This window comes from Hemitrygon akajei, chromosome 5, assembly GCF_048418815.1.
Source record: "Hemitrygon akajei chromosome 5, sHemAka1.3, whole genome shotgun sequence".
Classification (NCBI taxonomy): Eukaryota; Metazoa; Chordata; class Chondrichthyes; order Myliobatiformes; family Dasyatidae; genus Hemitrygon; species Hemitrygon akajei.
In genome coordinates this window covers 148,067,416-148,083,605 of record NC_133128.1, presented here as the reverse complement: position 1 = coordinate 148,083,605, position 16,190 = coordinate 148,067,416, and the positions used below count along the sequence as shown (strand labels likewise).

The 16,190-nt window shown below is 39.6% G+C and overlaps 1 protein-coding gene across 5 annotated transcripts in view; it reads left to right on the top strand.

The window, feature by feature from the left end:
- unc80 (unc-80 homolog (C. elegans)) overlaps positions 1 to 16,190 on the top strand; it is a 214,181-nt gene that overhangs the window by 182,934 nt on the left and 15,057 nt on the right. For 2 of the 5 annotated variants that reach the window (XM_073046797.1, XM_073046796.1), the window contains 4 exons: positions 2,839 to 3,018; positions 5,764 to 5,911; positions 10,948 to 11,004; positions 14,148 to 14,229. In XM_073046797.1, coding sequence (XP_072902898.1) covers positions 2,839 to 3,018; positions 5,764 to 5,911; positions 10,948 to 11,004; positions 14,148 to 14,229 — 467 coding nt within the window. The remainder of the gene's footprint in view (positions 1 to 2,838; positions 3,019 to 5,763; positions 5,912 to 10,947; positions 11,005 to 14,147; positions 14,230 to 16,190) is intronic. The other 3 variants (XM_073046802.1, XM_073046798.1, XM_073046799.1) reach the window with 2 other exon arrangements.

Sequence of the window (16,190 nt, the reverse complement as noted above, 5' to 3'; positions counted from 1 at the left end):
GGATTGGGAAGCTTTTAAAAACTAACACAAGGCAACTGAAAAGCTATAAGGAGAGGAATGTTTAAGTACAAAGGGAAGCTAGCCAATAATATCAAAGAGGATAGCAAAAGATTTTATCAAATATATAAAGAGTAAAAGAGAGGCGAGAGTGGATATCATACCGCTGAAAAATGATGCTGGAGAGGTAATAAGGGGAGACAACGAAATGGCAGATGAACTTAATAAGTTTTTGCATCAGTCTTCACTGTGGAAGAGAGTAGCAGTATGCCGGAAATTCGAGAGTGTCATGGGACTAAGGAGAGGGTGCCTAGAAGATAAAAGATTTGAAGGTAGATAAATATCTGGACCAGATGGGCTACACTCCACGGTTCTGAAAGATGTAGCTGAAGACATTGTCGAGGCATTAATAATGATCTTTCAAGAATCACTAGTTTCTGGAATTGTTCCAGAGGACTGGAAAATTGCAAATGTCACTCCACTCCTGAAGAAGTGAGGGAGGCAGAGAAAAGGAAATTATAGGCCAGTTTGCTTGAATTCAGTAGTTGTGAAGATGTTGGAATCCATTATCAAGGATGAAGTTTTGGAGTACTTGGAGGCACATGATAAACAGGCTGAACTCAGCAAAGTTTCCTTAAGGGAAATCTTGTCTGAAAAATCTCTTGGAATTCTTTAAGGAAATAAAAGGCAAGATAGACAAAACAGAGTCAATGGATGTTGTTGACATGGATTTTCAAAAGGCCTTTGAAAAGGTGCCACATATGAGGCTGTTCAACAAGCTAAGAGCCCATGGTATTACAGGAAAGATACTAGCATGGATTGAAGATTGGCTGACTGGCAGAAAGCAGAGTGATAATAAAGACTGCTTTTCTGGTTGGCTGCTAACGTCGATGTTGGGACTGCTTCTTTTCACATTATATGTGAATGATTTGGATGATAGAATTGAAGGCTTCATGGCCAAGTTTCTAGACATAACGAATAAAGGTGGAGGGGCAAGTAGTTTTGAAGAAGCAGTGAGTGTGCAGAAGGACTTAGACTGGGAGAAGGGGTAGATAGAATATGCTGTAGGGAAGTGCATGGTCATGCACTTCGGTAGAAGGAAAAAAGGTGTAGAATATTTTCTAAATGGGGAGCAAATTCAAAAATCAGAGGTGCAAAGGGACTTGGAGTCCTTGTGTGGGATTCCCTAAAGGTTGATTTGCAGATTGAGTTGATGGTAAGGAAGGCAAATGCAATGACAGCATTCATTTCGAGAGGGCTAGTACATAAGAACAAGGATGTAACGCCAAGGCTTTATAGGCCATTGGTCAGCCCACACGTGAGTGGTTTTGGGACCCTTATCTAAGAAATGGTGTGCTGACATTGGAGTGGATCCAGAGGAAGTTCATGAAAATGATTCTGGGGAAGAAGGGGTTAGTGTATGAGCAACACTTGATGGCACTGGGCCTGTACTAATTTGAGTTTAGAAGAATGAGGAGGAATCTCATGAAACCTATCAAATATTGAAATTTCTGGACAGAGTGGATCTAGGGAGGCTGCTTCTTATAGCAGGTGAATTGAGGTCCAGAGGGACACCCATTTAGAACAAACATGAGGAGGAATTTCTTTAGCAAGAGGGTAGTGAATCTGTGGAATTCATTGAGTGTACTTAAAGCAGAACTTATAGTTTCTTGATAAGTCAGGTTATGGGGAGAAGGAAGGAGAACGTGGTTGAGAGGGATAATAAATCAGCCATGATGGAATGACGGAACAGATAATAGGCCAAATGGCTAATTCTGTTCCTGCGTACTATGGTCTTATATTTTCCCTGCAGCTCTTAATATATATTGAATTATCCCATTTCACCCATTAATGTGCTCTTTGACCATTATCCACAGGGGGTGTTTTGGAGTAGATACAGAACAGGTTAAGCTTTGCAACATAATGCCTGCAATTAATCAAAAACATTTTGCAAAAGAAACAATTTTCCTAACATTTGCAACAAGACTGCAGAATTGTCCATATGTCTTGTTTGTTGCTCTGTGTTGGTGTAAATTATTTTTGTAATGGAAGTCAAGTAAACTAAGGATTAGTGACAATACCATCCACACAATGGAAAGGAAATTTAACACAATACTGTTAAAATGGCATAAATATCAGAATGTAACCTATGCTTCTATATGACAGTAACTATTACACATTCAGATTTAATCATTAATGTATTAAAAGAATTGAATTATCCATCAGCTTTACCAAGTCTACTTCTGTAATTCCTAGTATTAGTGGCATGCGAATGTAGCTTAGGGATTCAGTTGTATCACTATCTCTTTGCATGTACTGTTCCTTTAAAATACATATTTTTCTTCATTTTGTCAAATTTCATTGCCTTATGAATTGCACACCATTGTGCATCTTCTGCATTGAGCGCTAGATAGTCCAGTCACAGACTTCTGCTCAACTGCTGTCTGTGTACTTTCTGATTAGGTGGTGAGTGAAATGAACTCTCCTTGGGTAGTTTCTAACTGCTTAGCACAGAACTGAATAAACTTGCCCAACTGGAATAAGCAGTAACATGCCCTTAAGATTCGGACTCAAATCCCGTTTGAGCTCCTACTACTTTTCTTTGGCAGCCTTGGCAGAAGCACCTAGTCCTGCTCTCAGATAAAAACTGGCAAAATTTCACATTTTCCACTACCCTTTACGAAAAAAGATTTGCATTTTACTGATATTTTCAACTGATTACAATTTTTTTTTGTGCAAGACTCCTGTTGCTGTTTGCAGTTGATGAAAGTACTAAGACTCTAATCAGAAACTTGCAGTGCCATACTTGTCTCTCATAACTTGTTCATTATATCTTTGCAGCATACCAAGGCAAACCTTCCATCAGCACTGTGGGAACTTCCACATCAGCTTACCGCTTGAGTCTGGCCACCATGTCTCGTTCAAACACGGGGACAGGCACTGTGTGGGAGCAGGACAGCCAACCTTCTCATCAGGCCTCTCAAGACACTCTAAGCAGGACTGATGAGGAGGATGGTGAAAGTGAGCATTTGTCATTAACAGAGCTTCAGTTCAACTTGCATGTTAATTGCTTTTGACAGACTGCACAATTTATTCATCATTTGCATTTTTTTCCCCATTTCAACAAGCGTAAGTTAGGGCTCAGAAAAATAGCATGAGCTGCAGTTTCTATATTTGATACATATGAGTTGGATTGTCTTTGAATGGTGCATGTTGGAATGTTGAATGCACCTCTTTAATTTAAAAATAATTACATTTTTAAAATTATTTGCAATAAAAATGATTAAAGCCTCACATTTACACAGGCAATTCTAATTCAAATTAATTCATCGACATGCACATACAGAGCGTGATGATTAATATAACATTTTAACTTCAATAATTTTTAATTTGGGACATATTTGACATTTTGTCAAAAATGTTTTCTGCTTTTTGATTGGAACAAAGCTTTCCTGCTTTACTTTTTCCTGCTTTATTTATCGTACAGTACTGGGCCACGATGATTAGGTTTGTCCAGGTGGATCCTGCCAATGTAATTAATTAAAAATATTACAACTAGAGTTGTGACACTTAATGGCAATGGAGGATGGGGCTGCCTGCCTGATGGAGGCACCTTTTCACTCTAACTCTAACCTTACTGACACTCCCCCCACCTAACCTTTCACTGTTTCATCTGCAATGGAGTATTGATCATGCTTATTACAGATAGAAACATAGAAAACCTACAGCACAATACAGGCCCTTCGGCCCACAAAGCTGTGTTGAACATGTCCTTACCTTAGAAATTACCTAGGGTAACTCATAGCCCTCCATTTTTCTGAGCTCCATGTACCTGTCCGGGAGTCTCTTAAAAGATGTCCAGTGCAATATAGCCTGTTATGTAATACTGCTTTGAGAAAATCTATCCTAGCATCACTAGGCTAGTGGATGGAAAAAGATGGGGATTTTTTCCCCATTGATTGGTGCTGAGAGGGTTTGTCAGAAGTTCCTTGCTAGAAGGGCAGCAGAGTTAAAATAGTCCAGAATACTCATAGGTTTACTAGCAGCCTAAAAAGATAGATCAACAACTAATTCATAATTGCTGGGTGATCTTTGAAATTGTCCTGCTCACTGGTCTATGCTGTCATGTTCCACAATTTGCTGGATGAGTTTATCACATAGGACAACGGCTTGAGCTGCTCAGTTTCATAAAACACGCACTGCATCGTCCTTTCAGTGTTTTAATTACCATTTTAAATACTCTGGCACAAGAAATATTGCTTTCAATTATGGATAATTAGATGACTTTTCTACCAGTAAAGCAATTTCCTCAAATACCAGGGATTCTATTACAAAAATGTAAGAGTTATGAAGTATAGCCTGGTTTGAAATATGGATGTTCAACCTACTTAATATCTATTATACAGTAAAAGAGGTTTCTATTTGTAATACATGGATTTTCTTCAGAGTAACATCAACTTCTTTGCATCCAATTTTAAATTAGTAGTGTCCCATAACCAGCTTGTGATGGCCAGCTAAATTGTAGTTAGTATTTGTTAAAGCATCAAATTTTGCCAGTAAATTGGATGAACTTGGATACGTTTCCAAATTTGCACATATTGTTCATTTCTTTTCATATTTACTTACAACACAAAAGGAGTCTATGTCAGGTCTTGGTGCAGTCCATTACCCACTCATTTTCCTGTAACCTGTTTTCACACATCCACCTAGACTAGGATAATCTGCAGTACAGTTAACCAGCCAAACAGCAAGCCTCTGATATGGGGACCGCTGGGGTGTGGAGAGTTGTCAAGGAATACAGAGCATCCAGGGAAAACCGATGCACTTCCTGGGAATACCTGCATCTGAGGTCAGCATTGAATTGGAGTGGTAGAGCTGTGAGATGGCTGTATCACATGCGGTGCCACTGAGCTATTCACCACCACTTAACACCATCACTATTTCTCTTCATTAGACAGCAGAATAAGCATGAGACAGAAAGTGGTTCCAGGTGCTGGGTGTAGCTATAAACACAAGTACAGCCTGTGATCCTTTTCCTCGCTTTCCAACTCTGGTGGCATCATCCCAACAACAAAACTAAAGGGATAAAATATATCAAATATATCTTGTCAACATTTATTTCTAAGATCACACAGGCAAAAAAGAGTATTTGGTTACAATCTACATCCTGATGAGCTGAGTTGACTAATAAAACTGATTGCATTGTTGGATGCAGAGTTACAAGAATAAAGATAATGTGATAAACCCTTCCGGGTAAGTAGGAAGTGATGTAACTAAAACTGAATATGGGAAGGAGAAATGAATATTAGTGAATGAGAATGGCTAAGTGAAGGAACTTTCTCATTGAGCTTAAACAATTCATGTGAATTCTGAGTTAAAGTTCCCTGTTCCCACCGTAGACGAACTGTCAATCATTCATGCTGAAAGAATTTAAACTTTTCTGGCTTATCAAGTATAATTGCACAGGAGGGAACTTAATTCTGACATTCATCAGCTTATTGGATCATCTAATTGAAAACTGCTCTGGTGCACAAAAAAGGCGATTTATACTTCACTTTCAGAATACTTATATGAGAAAAAATCTTGTAACTATGCTTTGCAACTTCTAAATCCTCATTCTAAAACAATTTAAACTGCTTTTATTAGGAGTTCCATCATGCTCCATGTCAGCTTTATCATTTTAATCACTGTCATAGGGGCATCATAACACTGCTATTAATTTGGCAAAGTGTTTAAATAGTTTATTTTTTCCTTTTTCCCTTGCAGACGACACTGTAAGCATGCCTAGTGTGGTTAGTGAGCAAGAAGCATATCTGGCCAGCAGTATTCAAGGCCGCCGTCGATTTTCCAGCCACATCTCTACTATGTCTGCTCCTCAGTCTGATTCAGGAACTAGAATTTTGCCCTGCCACAGGTAATATACCTAGTAGTTTTCTGCTCCATGCCAAATGAAACACAGATTTCTATAAATTATTAAGCTTAATTGCAGTCTCTGTAAGATTTGAAATTTTTACAATGGTGATCCAGTATGGGGATATCATTGCTTAAATATTTTCTGTCACGTTTTCCTTCATCTCTGGAAATGTTGTTTAGCCACTTATCAATGTTAAGCAATATCAACGAAATAATTCATGCACTTTATTTCTGAAAGATATAGAATTGATCATGTGACAGTTACTGCCAATTACAATATATCTGATAGGATTAGACACAAGCATTGCAAATTTTACTATAATGTATATATTTCATTTCTCACCTGCTTCTTGCTTTCTGCAGCTACAGTCTAGATACCTTTTCCAGATTACCAACTTCTCTTGATTTATGACAGTGCGAGAGAATGTAGAACTATCTGGGGACCACACAGAATGTTATTCCGCCCTAAATTGCTAAGTTACAATTGATATACCGTAGTGTGGTATAAGAACCGATAACACAATCTAGGGTTGACTGAATAAAAATTAACCTAATGTTTTGTGTTTAGTTGGATTGTAGCTGGAACTGTGCCTGTACCATAGAACTTGTTTTGTCAGTTTGCTCTATTGTTCTTTTAGTATACGATTTTACTTGCGTCTTAAAATTTACATGCAAATTAACAATATTTGGAACAAATATTACAATTTCTGTGCTATACTTACAAATTACATGCAAAACTACACCATGGAAATTGTGAAGTGTTGAAACACCACATTTTCAAACTGTTGTTTAAATCTTCTGAAGGCCATAAATTGAGGGGAAAAAAAAGGTAAAACAAGTTACACTATTTTGTTAGAATGTCCTATTTCTGTATAACAATGCCAATATATGCTAACAAATGCAGGCAGTCATAACAAGAACTTCAGCTTAGGAACCACAGTATTGCTCACTATAATTTCTAATATAATTTATTTATGTTAACCTGCCATTGTTGCACCTTATTGCAAATTAATCAGAACCATGAATGAAATGAATGGTATTCCCATACTGAAGGGCTTGGAGGTAATTTCCTGTAATCACCTGCATTAATACTGGAACTGCTCCGGCTACCCATTTTCTCCTTCAACTTTGCATATACTGTTATGCTGCATTAACGTGTTAGAAATCTGATTAAAAGGCGGACAATGCTTAGATAATCATACTCATTTTCAATTCATTTATCAGCAGTATAATTAGCAAAATCACTATTAATAAATTGAGGTATAGAAATCGATAAAGAAATAGCGACAAGAAATAAATTATTTTACATAGAAACATAAAAAACCTGCAGCACAATACAGGCCCTTCGGCCCACAAGGTTGTGCCAAACACGTCCCTACCCTAGAAATTACTAGGCTTACCCATAGCCCTGTTTTTCGAAGCTCCATGTACCTATCCAAAAGTCTCTTAAAAGACCCTATCATATCTGCCTCCACCACCTTTGCCGGCAGCCCATTCCACACACTCACCACTCTCTGAGTAAAAAACTTACCCCTGTCATCTCCTCTGTACCTACTCCCCAGCTCCTTAAACCTGTGCCCTTTTGTGGCAACCATTTCAGCCCTGGGAAAAGGCCTCTTGACTCTCCACACGATCAATGCCTCTCATCATCTTATACACCTCTATCAGGTCACCTCTCATCCTCTGTCGCTCCAAGGAGAAAAGGCCAGGTTCACTCAACCTATCCTCATAAGACATGCTCCCCAGTCCAGGCAACATCCTTGTAAATCTCCTCTGCACCCTTTCTATGGCTTCCACATCCTTCCTGTAGTGAGGCGACCAAAACTGAGCACAGTATCACTGAGCGGCTGCATCACTGCCTGGTTCGGAAATTGCACCATCTCGGATCGCAAGACCCTGCAGCGGATAGTGAGGTCAGCTGAGAAGATCATCGGAGTCTCTCTTCCTGCCATACAGACATTTACACTACACGTTGCATCCACAAAGCTAACAGCATTGTGAAGGACCCCACGCATCGCTCATACAAACTCTCCTCCCTCCTGCCATCTGGGAAAAGGCACCGAAGCATTCGGGCTCTCATGACCAGACTATGTAACAGTTTCTTCCCCCAAGCTATCAGACTCCTCAATACCCAGAGCCTGGGCTGACACCAAGTTACTGCCCTCTACTGTGCCTATTGTCTTGTTTATTATTTATTGTAATGCCTGCACTGTTTTGTGCGCTTCATGCAGTCCTGGGTAGGTCTGTAGTCTAGTGTAGTTTTCTCTGTGTTGTTTCACGTAGTTCAGTGTAGTTTTTGTAGTTTCATGTAGCACCATGGTCCTGAAAAAAGTTCTAATTTTTACTGTGTACTGTACCAGCAGTTATGGGCGATAACAATAAAAAGTGACTTGACTTGACTTGAGTACTCCAAGTAGGGTCTGACCAGGGTCCTATATAGCTGCAACATTACCTCTCGGCTCCTAAATTCAATTCCACGATTGATGAAGGGCAATACACCGTATGCCTTCTTAACCACAGAGTCGACCTGCGCAGCTGCTTTGAGCGTCCTATGGACTTGGACCCCAAGATCCCTCTAATCCTCCACACTGCCAAGAGTCTTACCATTAATATTATATTCTGCCATCATATTTGACCTACCAAAATGAACCACTTCACACTTATCTGGGTTGAACTCCATCTGCCACTTCTCAGCCCAGTTCTGCATCCTATTGATGTCCCGCTGTAACCTCTGACAGCCCTCCACACTATCCACAACACCTCCAACCTTTGTGTCATCAGCAAACTTACCAACCCACTTTCTCATCTAGGTCATTTATAAAAATCACGAAGAGTAAGTGTCCCAGAACAGATCCCTGAGGCACTCCACTGGTGACCGACCTCCATGCAGAATATGACCCATCTACAACTACTCTTTGCCTGCTGTAGGCAAGCCAGTTCTTGATCCACAAAGCAATGTCCCCTTGGATCCCAAGCCTCCTTACTTTCTCAATAAGCCTTGCATGGGGTACCTTATCAAATGCCTTGCTGAAATCCATATACACTACATCTACTGCTCTTCCTTCATCAATGTGTTTAGTCACATCCTCAAAAAATTCAGTCGGGCTCATAAGGCACGACCTGCCCTTGACAAAGCTGTGCTGACTATTCCTAATCATATTATACCTCTCCAAATGTTCATAAATCCTGCCTCTCAGGATCTTCTCCATCACCTTACCAACCACTGAGATAAGACTCACTGGTCTATAATTTCCTGGTCTATCTCTACTCCCTTTCTTGAATAAAGGAACAACATTCGCAACCCTCCAATCCTCAGGAACATTTCCCGTTCCCATTGATGATGCAAAGATCATCACCAGAGGCTCAGCAATCTCCTCCCTCGCCTCCCACAGTAGCCTGGGGTACATCTCATCCGGGCCCTGCAACTTATCCAACTTGATGCTTTGCAAAAGCTCCAGCACATCCTCTCTCTTAATATCTACATGCTCAAGCTTTTCAGTCTGCTGCAAGTCGTCACTATTATCATCAGGAGCCTTTTCCATAGTGAATACTGAAGTAAAATATTTTTTAAGTATCTCTGCTATTTCCTCCGGTTCCATACACACTTTTCCACTGTCACATTTGATAGGTCCTATTCTTTCACATTTTATCCTCCTGCTCTTCACATACTTGTAGAATGCCTTGGGGTTTTCCTTAATCCTGCCCGTCAAGGCCTTCTCATGGCCCCTTCTGGCTCTCCTAATTTCCTTCTTAAGCTTCTTTCTGTTAGCCTTATAATCTTCTAGATCTCTAACACTACCTAGCTCTCTGAACCTTTTGTAAGCTTTTCTCTAGACCAGATTTATTACAGCCTTTGTACACCAAAGTTCCTGCACCCTACCATAATTTCCCTGTCTCATTGGAATGTACCTATGCAGAACTTCACACCAATATTCCCTGAGCATTTACCACATTTCCTCCGTACTTTTCCTTGAGAACATCTGTTTCCAATTTAAGCTTCCAATTTCCTGCCTGATAGCCACATAATTCCCCTAACTCCAATTAAATGCTTTTCTAACTTGTCTGTTCATATCTCTCTCCAGTGCTGTGGTAAAGGAAATAGAATTATAATCACTGTCTCCAAAATACTCTCCCACTGAGAGATCTGACACCTGACCAGGTTCATTTCCCAATACCAAATTAAGTACAGCCTCTCCTCTTGTAGGCTTATCTACATATCTTGTTTCTATTTATTTACATTTCTTGTTTCTATGATTAATTAAAATTGAGTACAGACATTCTTGAAAGAAGATGATGTTATTATTAATATTTACATTTAGATTGCTTTCTTAAATTGTACTCTAGTTATCTATGTAATGTACTCTGGAAACAAAAGCAGCATCTTGGTTCTGAAAACATTTTAAACTTTTGTTTTGAAGTGTTATTTTCTGCACTATGGCTTACCCTTTTAATCACAGAGTTTTCTGGACAGGTGCAGCACAGTCAAGTGTGACAATTGCTTGTTTTAACTAGCTGCTAGATGACAATCAGAATTAATATGCATTGCCTCACCCGATGTCACTGATGCCACCTCCATGCAGGATTGTTTTTGTGGTGTAAACTATATTTTATAATTTCATCATCTGTTTTATTTGCTGAAAAAGTATGCATAGGGTTGAATTTGTAGAATACCCGATGTCCGAAATACATACTATTTTATATTCTGAAGATAGTAATAAATAAAGTTTTATTTTCAGGTGTAATAAATCTTTGATGTTATAAAACAGATTTATGCCTTTTTCATTTGTCTATTTTTGCTGTAAGAGGAGCTCCGACATTGATTTGTTTTTGTAGACAATATTACTGTGTGGAATTTGTTTTTCAAGTGTTTTGAACATTAATTTGATCTTCTAGTCCCTAAACCTGTATAAATTGATATTAATTTTTTGTAGTGGATATTAGTTACATGCTGTTGAAGAGCATGTAAATTTGTGAATTGCCCTGTTTGTGGACAAGGCATGCAATATTTCCCTAAATACTCATCTCCCTGCTCTGCAGTGAACCTAATGTCCTCGATGAATCCCAGGGGCTGGCTGCTGAGATTAACCTTTCTAGGTACAGTGTAACGTTGTATTTATGTCATATATGTGCGACAATCCTGAACAAAACAAGTTCCTTGTCATTTAACAAGTCTTGTTATTTAGTTATCATTTAACTTTTTTCCCTTCAAAAACATTCTTCCATTCACCTGTCTTTAATCTCATAAATTTTTGTGGTTTTTTTTGCCTGTGGAACTGTGATATAATTAAAAATCAGATCTCCTGTGAAGATTCCTAATGCACTGATTTATAATCTCATGGTCTCATAGTGTTCATTAACACACATGTCCCACTTTTGTAAATGATCGTCTTTGATGGAAAATTGGATGGCAAAGGTGGAAATGTGCCTTAACACAATTATTAAGAAATGGGAAACAGTAAAAAGCCTCTTTTTGATGACTTATGTCTGTCCACTGAAATGTATTTATCCTAATAGATTTAAATTGAATCATGAAAGCCAAAAGCTGAAATGGGCCTAAAATGGCAAGGATACAAGAAATTAAGGGGACAGGAAATTTGACTGATAGGATCACTTGGCTAGGAGCCGACATGGGCCACGTGAGCCAAGTCGTCTCTTTCTGTGTCATTCTATGACCTAAGAACTTTTATAATGGGATATGATCATTGCATTATTGATTTAAAAATTAATGCTCCCATTGTGTGCGTGCTTCCCCGCAAGTTGTGCAGGTGACACTGAATAAGGGTGAAGGATGTAAGATGCGAAAGATCTATAGTAAATCACAGTAAGTGGCTTCCAATCTGATTTTCGCACCAACATACTGTAGTCTCTATTCTAGGTATTTTTCTACTCTAGTGTTATTGTTAACACATTTATCTAAGGATCTGATCGTGTTTTTCTGTTAACTTTTACTAAACTCAATCACCCCGTGTTATTTTGATGGATCTAGTGAAGGGCAATTACATGAAAACATTTTATTCTGTTTTTCCTCCCTATTCAATATCCAGATCTCATGTCACAGTCTATCACATATCAACTAGTAGCATAGCTCTATCTATTATTCAACAGTTCTAATAGCCTTAAGGACATAAAATCACAGAATCGTCTAGCATGGAAGAAGGCCCTTTCACCCCAGCTTGTCTGTGCCGATTGTGAAGTCGGTCTATGCTGATCCCATTTGCCCATATTGGCCTGTATCCCTCAATGCTTTTCCTGAACAAGTAAATGTCATAATTGTATCTGCCTCCACCACCTCCTCTACCAGACGATCACTACCTTCCGTGTGCTGTGCTTTAGGTCTCCTTCATCTTAAATCTGTGCCCCCTAGTTATAGACCTCGGAAGAAAGGTTCTGGCCAGAGGAACTCAGCAGGTCGGGAAGCATCCATGGAAATGAACAGTCAACGTTTCGGGCTGAGACCCTTCGTCAGGACTGAAGAGGGAGGGGGCAGGGGCCCTATAAAGAAGGTGGGGAGAGGGTGGGAAGGAGGAGGCTGGTAGGTGCCAGGTGAAAAACCAGTAAGGGGAAAGATCAAGGGGTGGGGGAGGGGAAGCAGGGAGGGGATAGGCAGGAAAGGTGAAGAAGGAATCTAAGGGGAAAGCACTATGGGTAGTAGAAGGCGGCAGAATCATGAGAGAGGTGATAGGCAGCTGGAAGAGGAGGCAGAGTGAAAGTGGGATGGTGGAAGGGAGAGGGAGGAAATGACCAGAAGTTGGAGAATTCGATGTTCATACCAAGGGGCTGGAGACTACCCAGACGGTATATGAGGTGTTGAGCATGGTATGACCTTGGTATGAACATCGAATTCTCAGACTTACGATAATTCCCTCCCTCTCCCTTCCCCCATCCCACTTTCACTCTGCCTCCTCTTCCAGCTGCCTATCACCTCTCTCATGATTCTGCCTTCTACTACTGCCTATAGTGCTTTCCCCTTACATTCCTTCTTCACCTCTCCGGCCTATCCCCTCCCTGCTTACCCTCCCCCACCCCTTGATCTTTCCTCTGATTGGTTTTTCACCTGGCACCTTCCGCCCTCCCCCCACTTTCTTTATAGGGCCCCTGCCCCCTCCTTCTTCAGTCCTGACGAAGGGTCTCGGCCCAAAATGTTGACTGCTCATTTCCACGGAAGCTGCCCGACCTGCTGAGTTCCTCCAGCGTGTTTGTACGTGTTGATTTGACCCCAGCATCTGCAGTGTACTTCGTGTTAAGGTTCTGGCCAGGCCCATCAGACTTTTATAAACCTTCATTAGATCAAGCCTCACGCACCTACCTTCTGTTGAGAATGTGTGAGCTCAGTTTTAGTTTGACTATTATCTTATTTACAAAAAATAAAAAGAAAATCTCTGCTCATCTAATTGGCCCAACAGATGCAGGTGATTTCTTTGGGACAGCTGTGTGTAGAATCAGTACCAGTAGGTGCTTTCATATACAGCTATGTAAACTGAGAAACACGGACAATTTTCACTTTAGCAGTGATATTTCTTGAAATTGTAATTATATCAAGTACAGTAGAATTTTGATGCCCCTTTTATTCTTTATTGTTGCATAATATTTGAAGTAATACTCCACCATTGCCAGACATATTTTTGTGAATCAGAAAATCTTTGTGATCTCAGTAGTTTTTGCTTCTGTTTTAGCAGTTTTACCTTCTGAGTGAAATTATATTCAGCTTAGCTGTTTGCATGTGGGGAGGAACTTTTTTGGACTGAAAAACCAACAAATACTATTTCAGCAAAATGAAAATATTGCTTATTTTAGTATTATTTACACAGGATTTCATAATTTTAGTAAAATCTGCAACTTGCTAATTGTTGGACTTAGCTGAGACCAGAAGTAAGTAATTAGAAAAGAATTTTATTAAATTACTAGCTGTAAGATGTTTTTAATCTTAAATGCATGAAAATTTTAATCAAAACATTTCAGATGCACAAAATACAATCCTGAAATATTACATATTGTCCTGTTAATTGAGCTTTAATTGAATGACTTTAATTTATAAACAATGCACTTGCATGAATTCAAAAGAATATTTGAGATTTTCCCAATCAATTGTCTTTAGGATTATCTATAAATTAAGCTATAACACTGACATCACTGTTAGATTAGAACTGCTTGTCACAAAAACATGAAGCAAGAACTGCTATACCTTTTATTGAATAATTAAGATTTGTTATCTAATTTGTGTTTAATCTGCTCATCAGGGTTGCGAGTGTACAAAGTGAACCTGGTCAGCAGAATCTTCTTATCCAACAACCTTTGGGAAGAAAGAGAGGTCTAAGACAGGTGAGGGTGAATTTTGAGCTTTCAGAGCAATGCAGAAACTGATAGGGTGAAAAAGTTGATTTAATATTTTGACGTTCCTTAAAACAAACTCACGTATTTGTGCTGATCAGCATCTTGGCTCCCGGTCTGTGGCTTTATTTATAGTTCGTGGTTGCATTTTGTGCCGTGTGTAGATCAACAGTGAACAGGCCAAAACACCAGCAGGGTTTGTCAGGCCAGGCCTCTGTTAAACTCCACCTCACTTGTCAATGATTAGTGCAGACAGGGCACTCTTATGCTCAGGATTTGTAATGTTGGTCCCTCTAGATCATTAAAATGTGTATTGTTGGAGACACTTGTTGGCTGTGGCCTTCCTTGCAGTGCATTTGGGGTCGGAACCACATTTTAATCTACGCCATAAATACGGACTCAGCTGAGGAACATTGCCAAGGTTTTCCTCCCCTATGCCCTCAGAGGAAGTGTATATTGAAAAATAATCTTTCAGCCTGCTGTACCCAATTAAAAATGCATCAGTATCTTCATCCTCCACAATTAAGTCAAAGTTTGGCATTGTATTCCTTCCCTAACCCCAGAGGCCTACTTGTGACTGCAGCTTTCCTGATGCCTCTTTCACTGTTGAATCCAGTACTTGCACCAGAGTACATTTTGCTTCCAGAATTCTAGAGAGTTGGCTTCTTCAGGGTTAGTAGTACTTAACCATGCAACATCAGTGCAAATGTGTGTGGGAGAAGCAGTTTATGGAATTGATGCACCATCAATAACTCTGAGGCGTGGGTTAAGGTAGGCTTTTATTGGCTGGAAGAAAGCACAAGCAGCAAGTGACCATCACACAACATCCTGGAGACTGAGGAAGGGTCTGTGTCTCCAATCACCTTTATACCGGGGTCAGTGGGAGGAGCCACAGGAGCAGTCAGCAGGGGGGCGCGTCCAGACAGGTATATGTAGTTCACCACAGGAACACAAAGAGAATTTCGAACTGCACTTCCAGCAAGCTAATCGCATTGGAACAGAAGTGCTAAAAAATAAAGTTCATTAGTGGTTTCATTGCCGAAGGACATTTTATTTCTGTGTTAAAGTTAAATATATACTAAAAGTAGCCCCTTTCCAAAGTTTGTCTAAGGAAATGTTTTGTTCTGTAGATTTCCGAATAAAAATAGAAGTTGCTAAAGATCTTAAAATCTTTTTTAATAAAAGATGTAGGGAATTCATGTGACTATTTAGAATCTTGGTGCACATTAGGATTCCCTTTAAATACATTATAGGGGCATGGAGTTGTGAGTTGTTCCCACACAATGGATTCTCAGTGCCGTGTTTGTCAACTGGAAACTGGAAACCATTTGTGATCTTGATGATATCTTGGCTGTTAGCTGAAAATCTTCTTCTTGACAAACTAAATAAAACAATGGCAAGCAGTGGCATTCAGATTGCATTACCCATGTAAGACCACTGGCCACAGAAGTAAAGCAGAGGTGACAGGCCAGATTAATAGTAAGTTATTAATTGCGCTTGGCAGAAAGGTGTTTGATTAGTGCGTGCTGACCTCTACATAGAGCTATCCCCCTTTAGTGACATGACACTGCATTGGAAGAGTGAGATCAGTCAATGCATAAACTGGGCCACAGGAAGGTTACTCACAACTGGGTTTCAGAGTCTACTCCAGAATCATATTGCAAATACCACATTGAAATCCTGCTTTACTGGGAAAGGCAACAAAGGTTAGGACAAAACAATACTTATTTAAGTTGAATTAAAGTCATTATTGGAACATACAGTGTGTTATATTTAGACTCAGTTTTTTGGCACCAGGAAGTTTAAAAATGAAAAACATGTTCAAACACTGATGAGTTTCACACTGCTAAACTAAAATATAATTCCGAACAAGTTGTAGGTAAGAAATTAAAGTAAGTGTTTGGGGGGAAAAATGCTGGTGTGTAAAACTCACGGTCTAATTGATGAATATT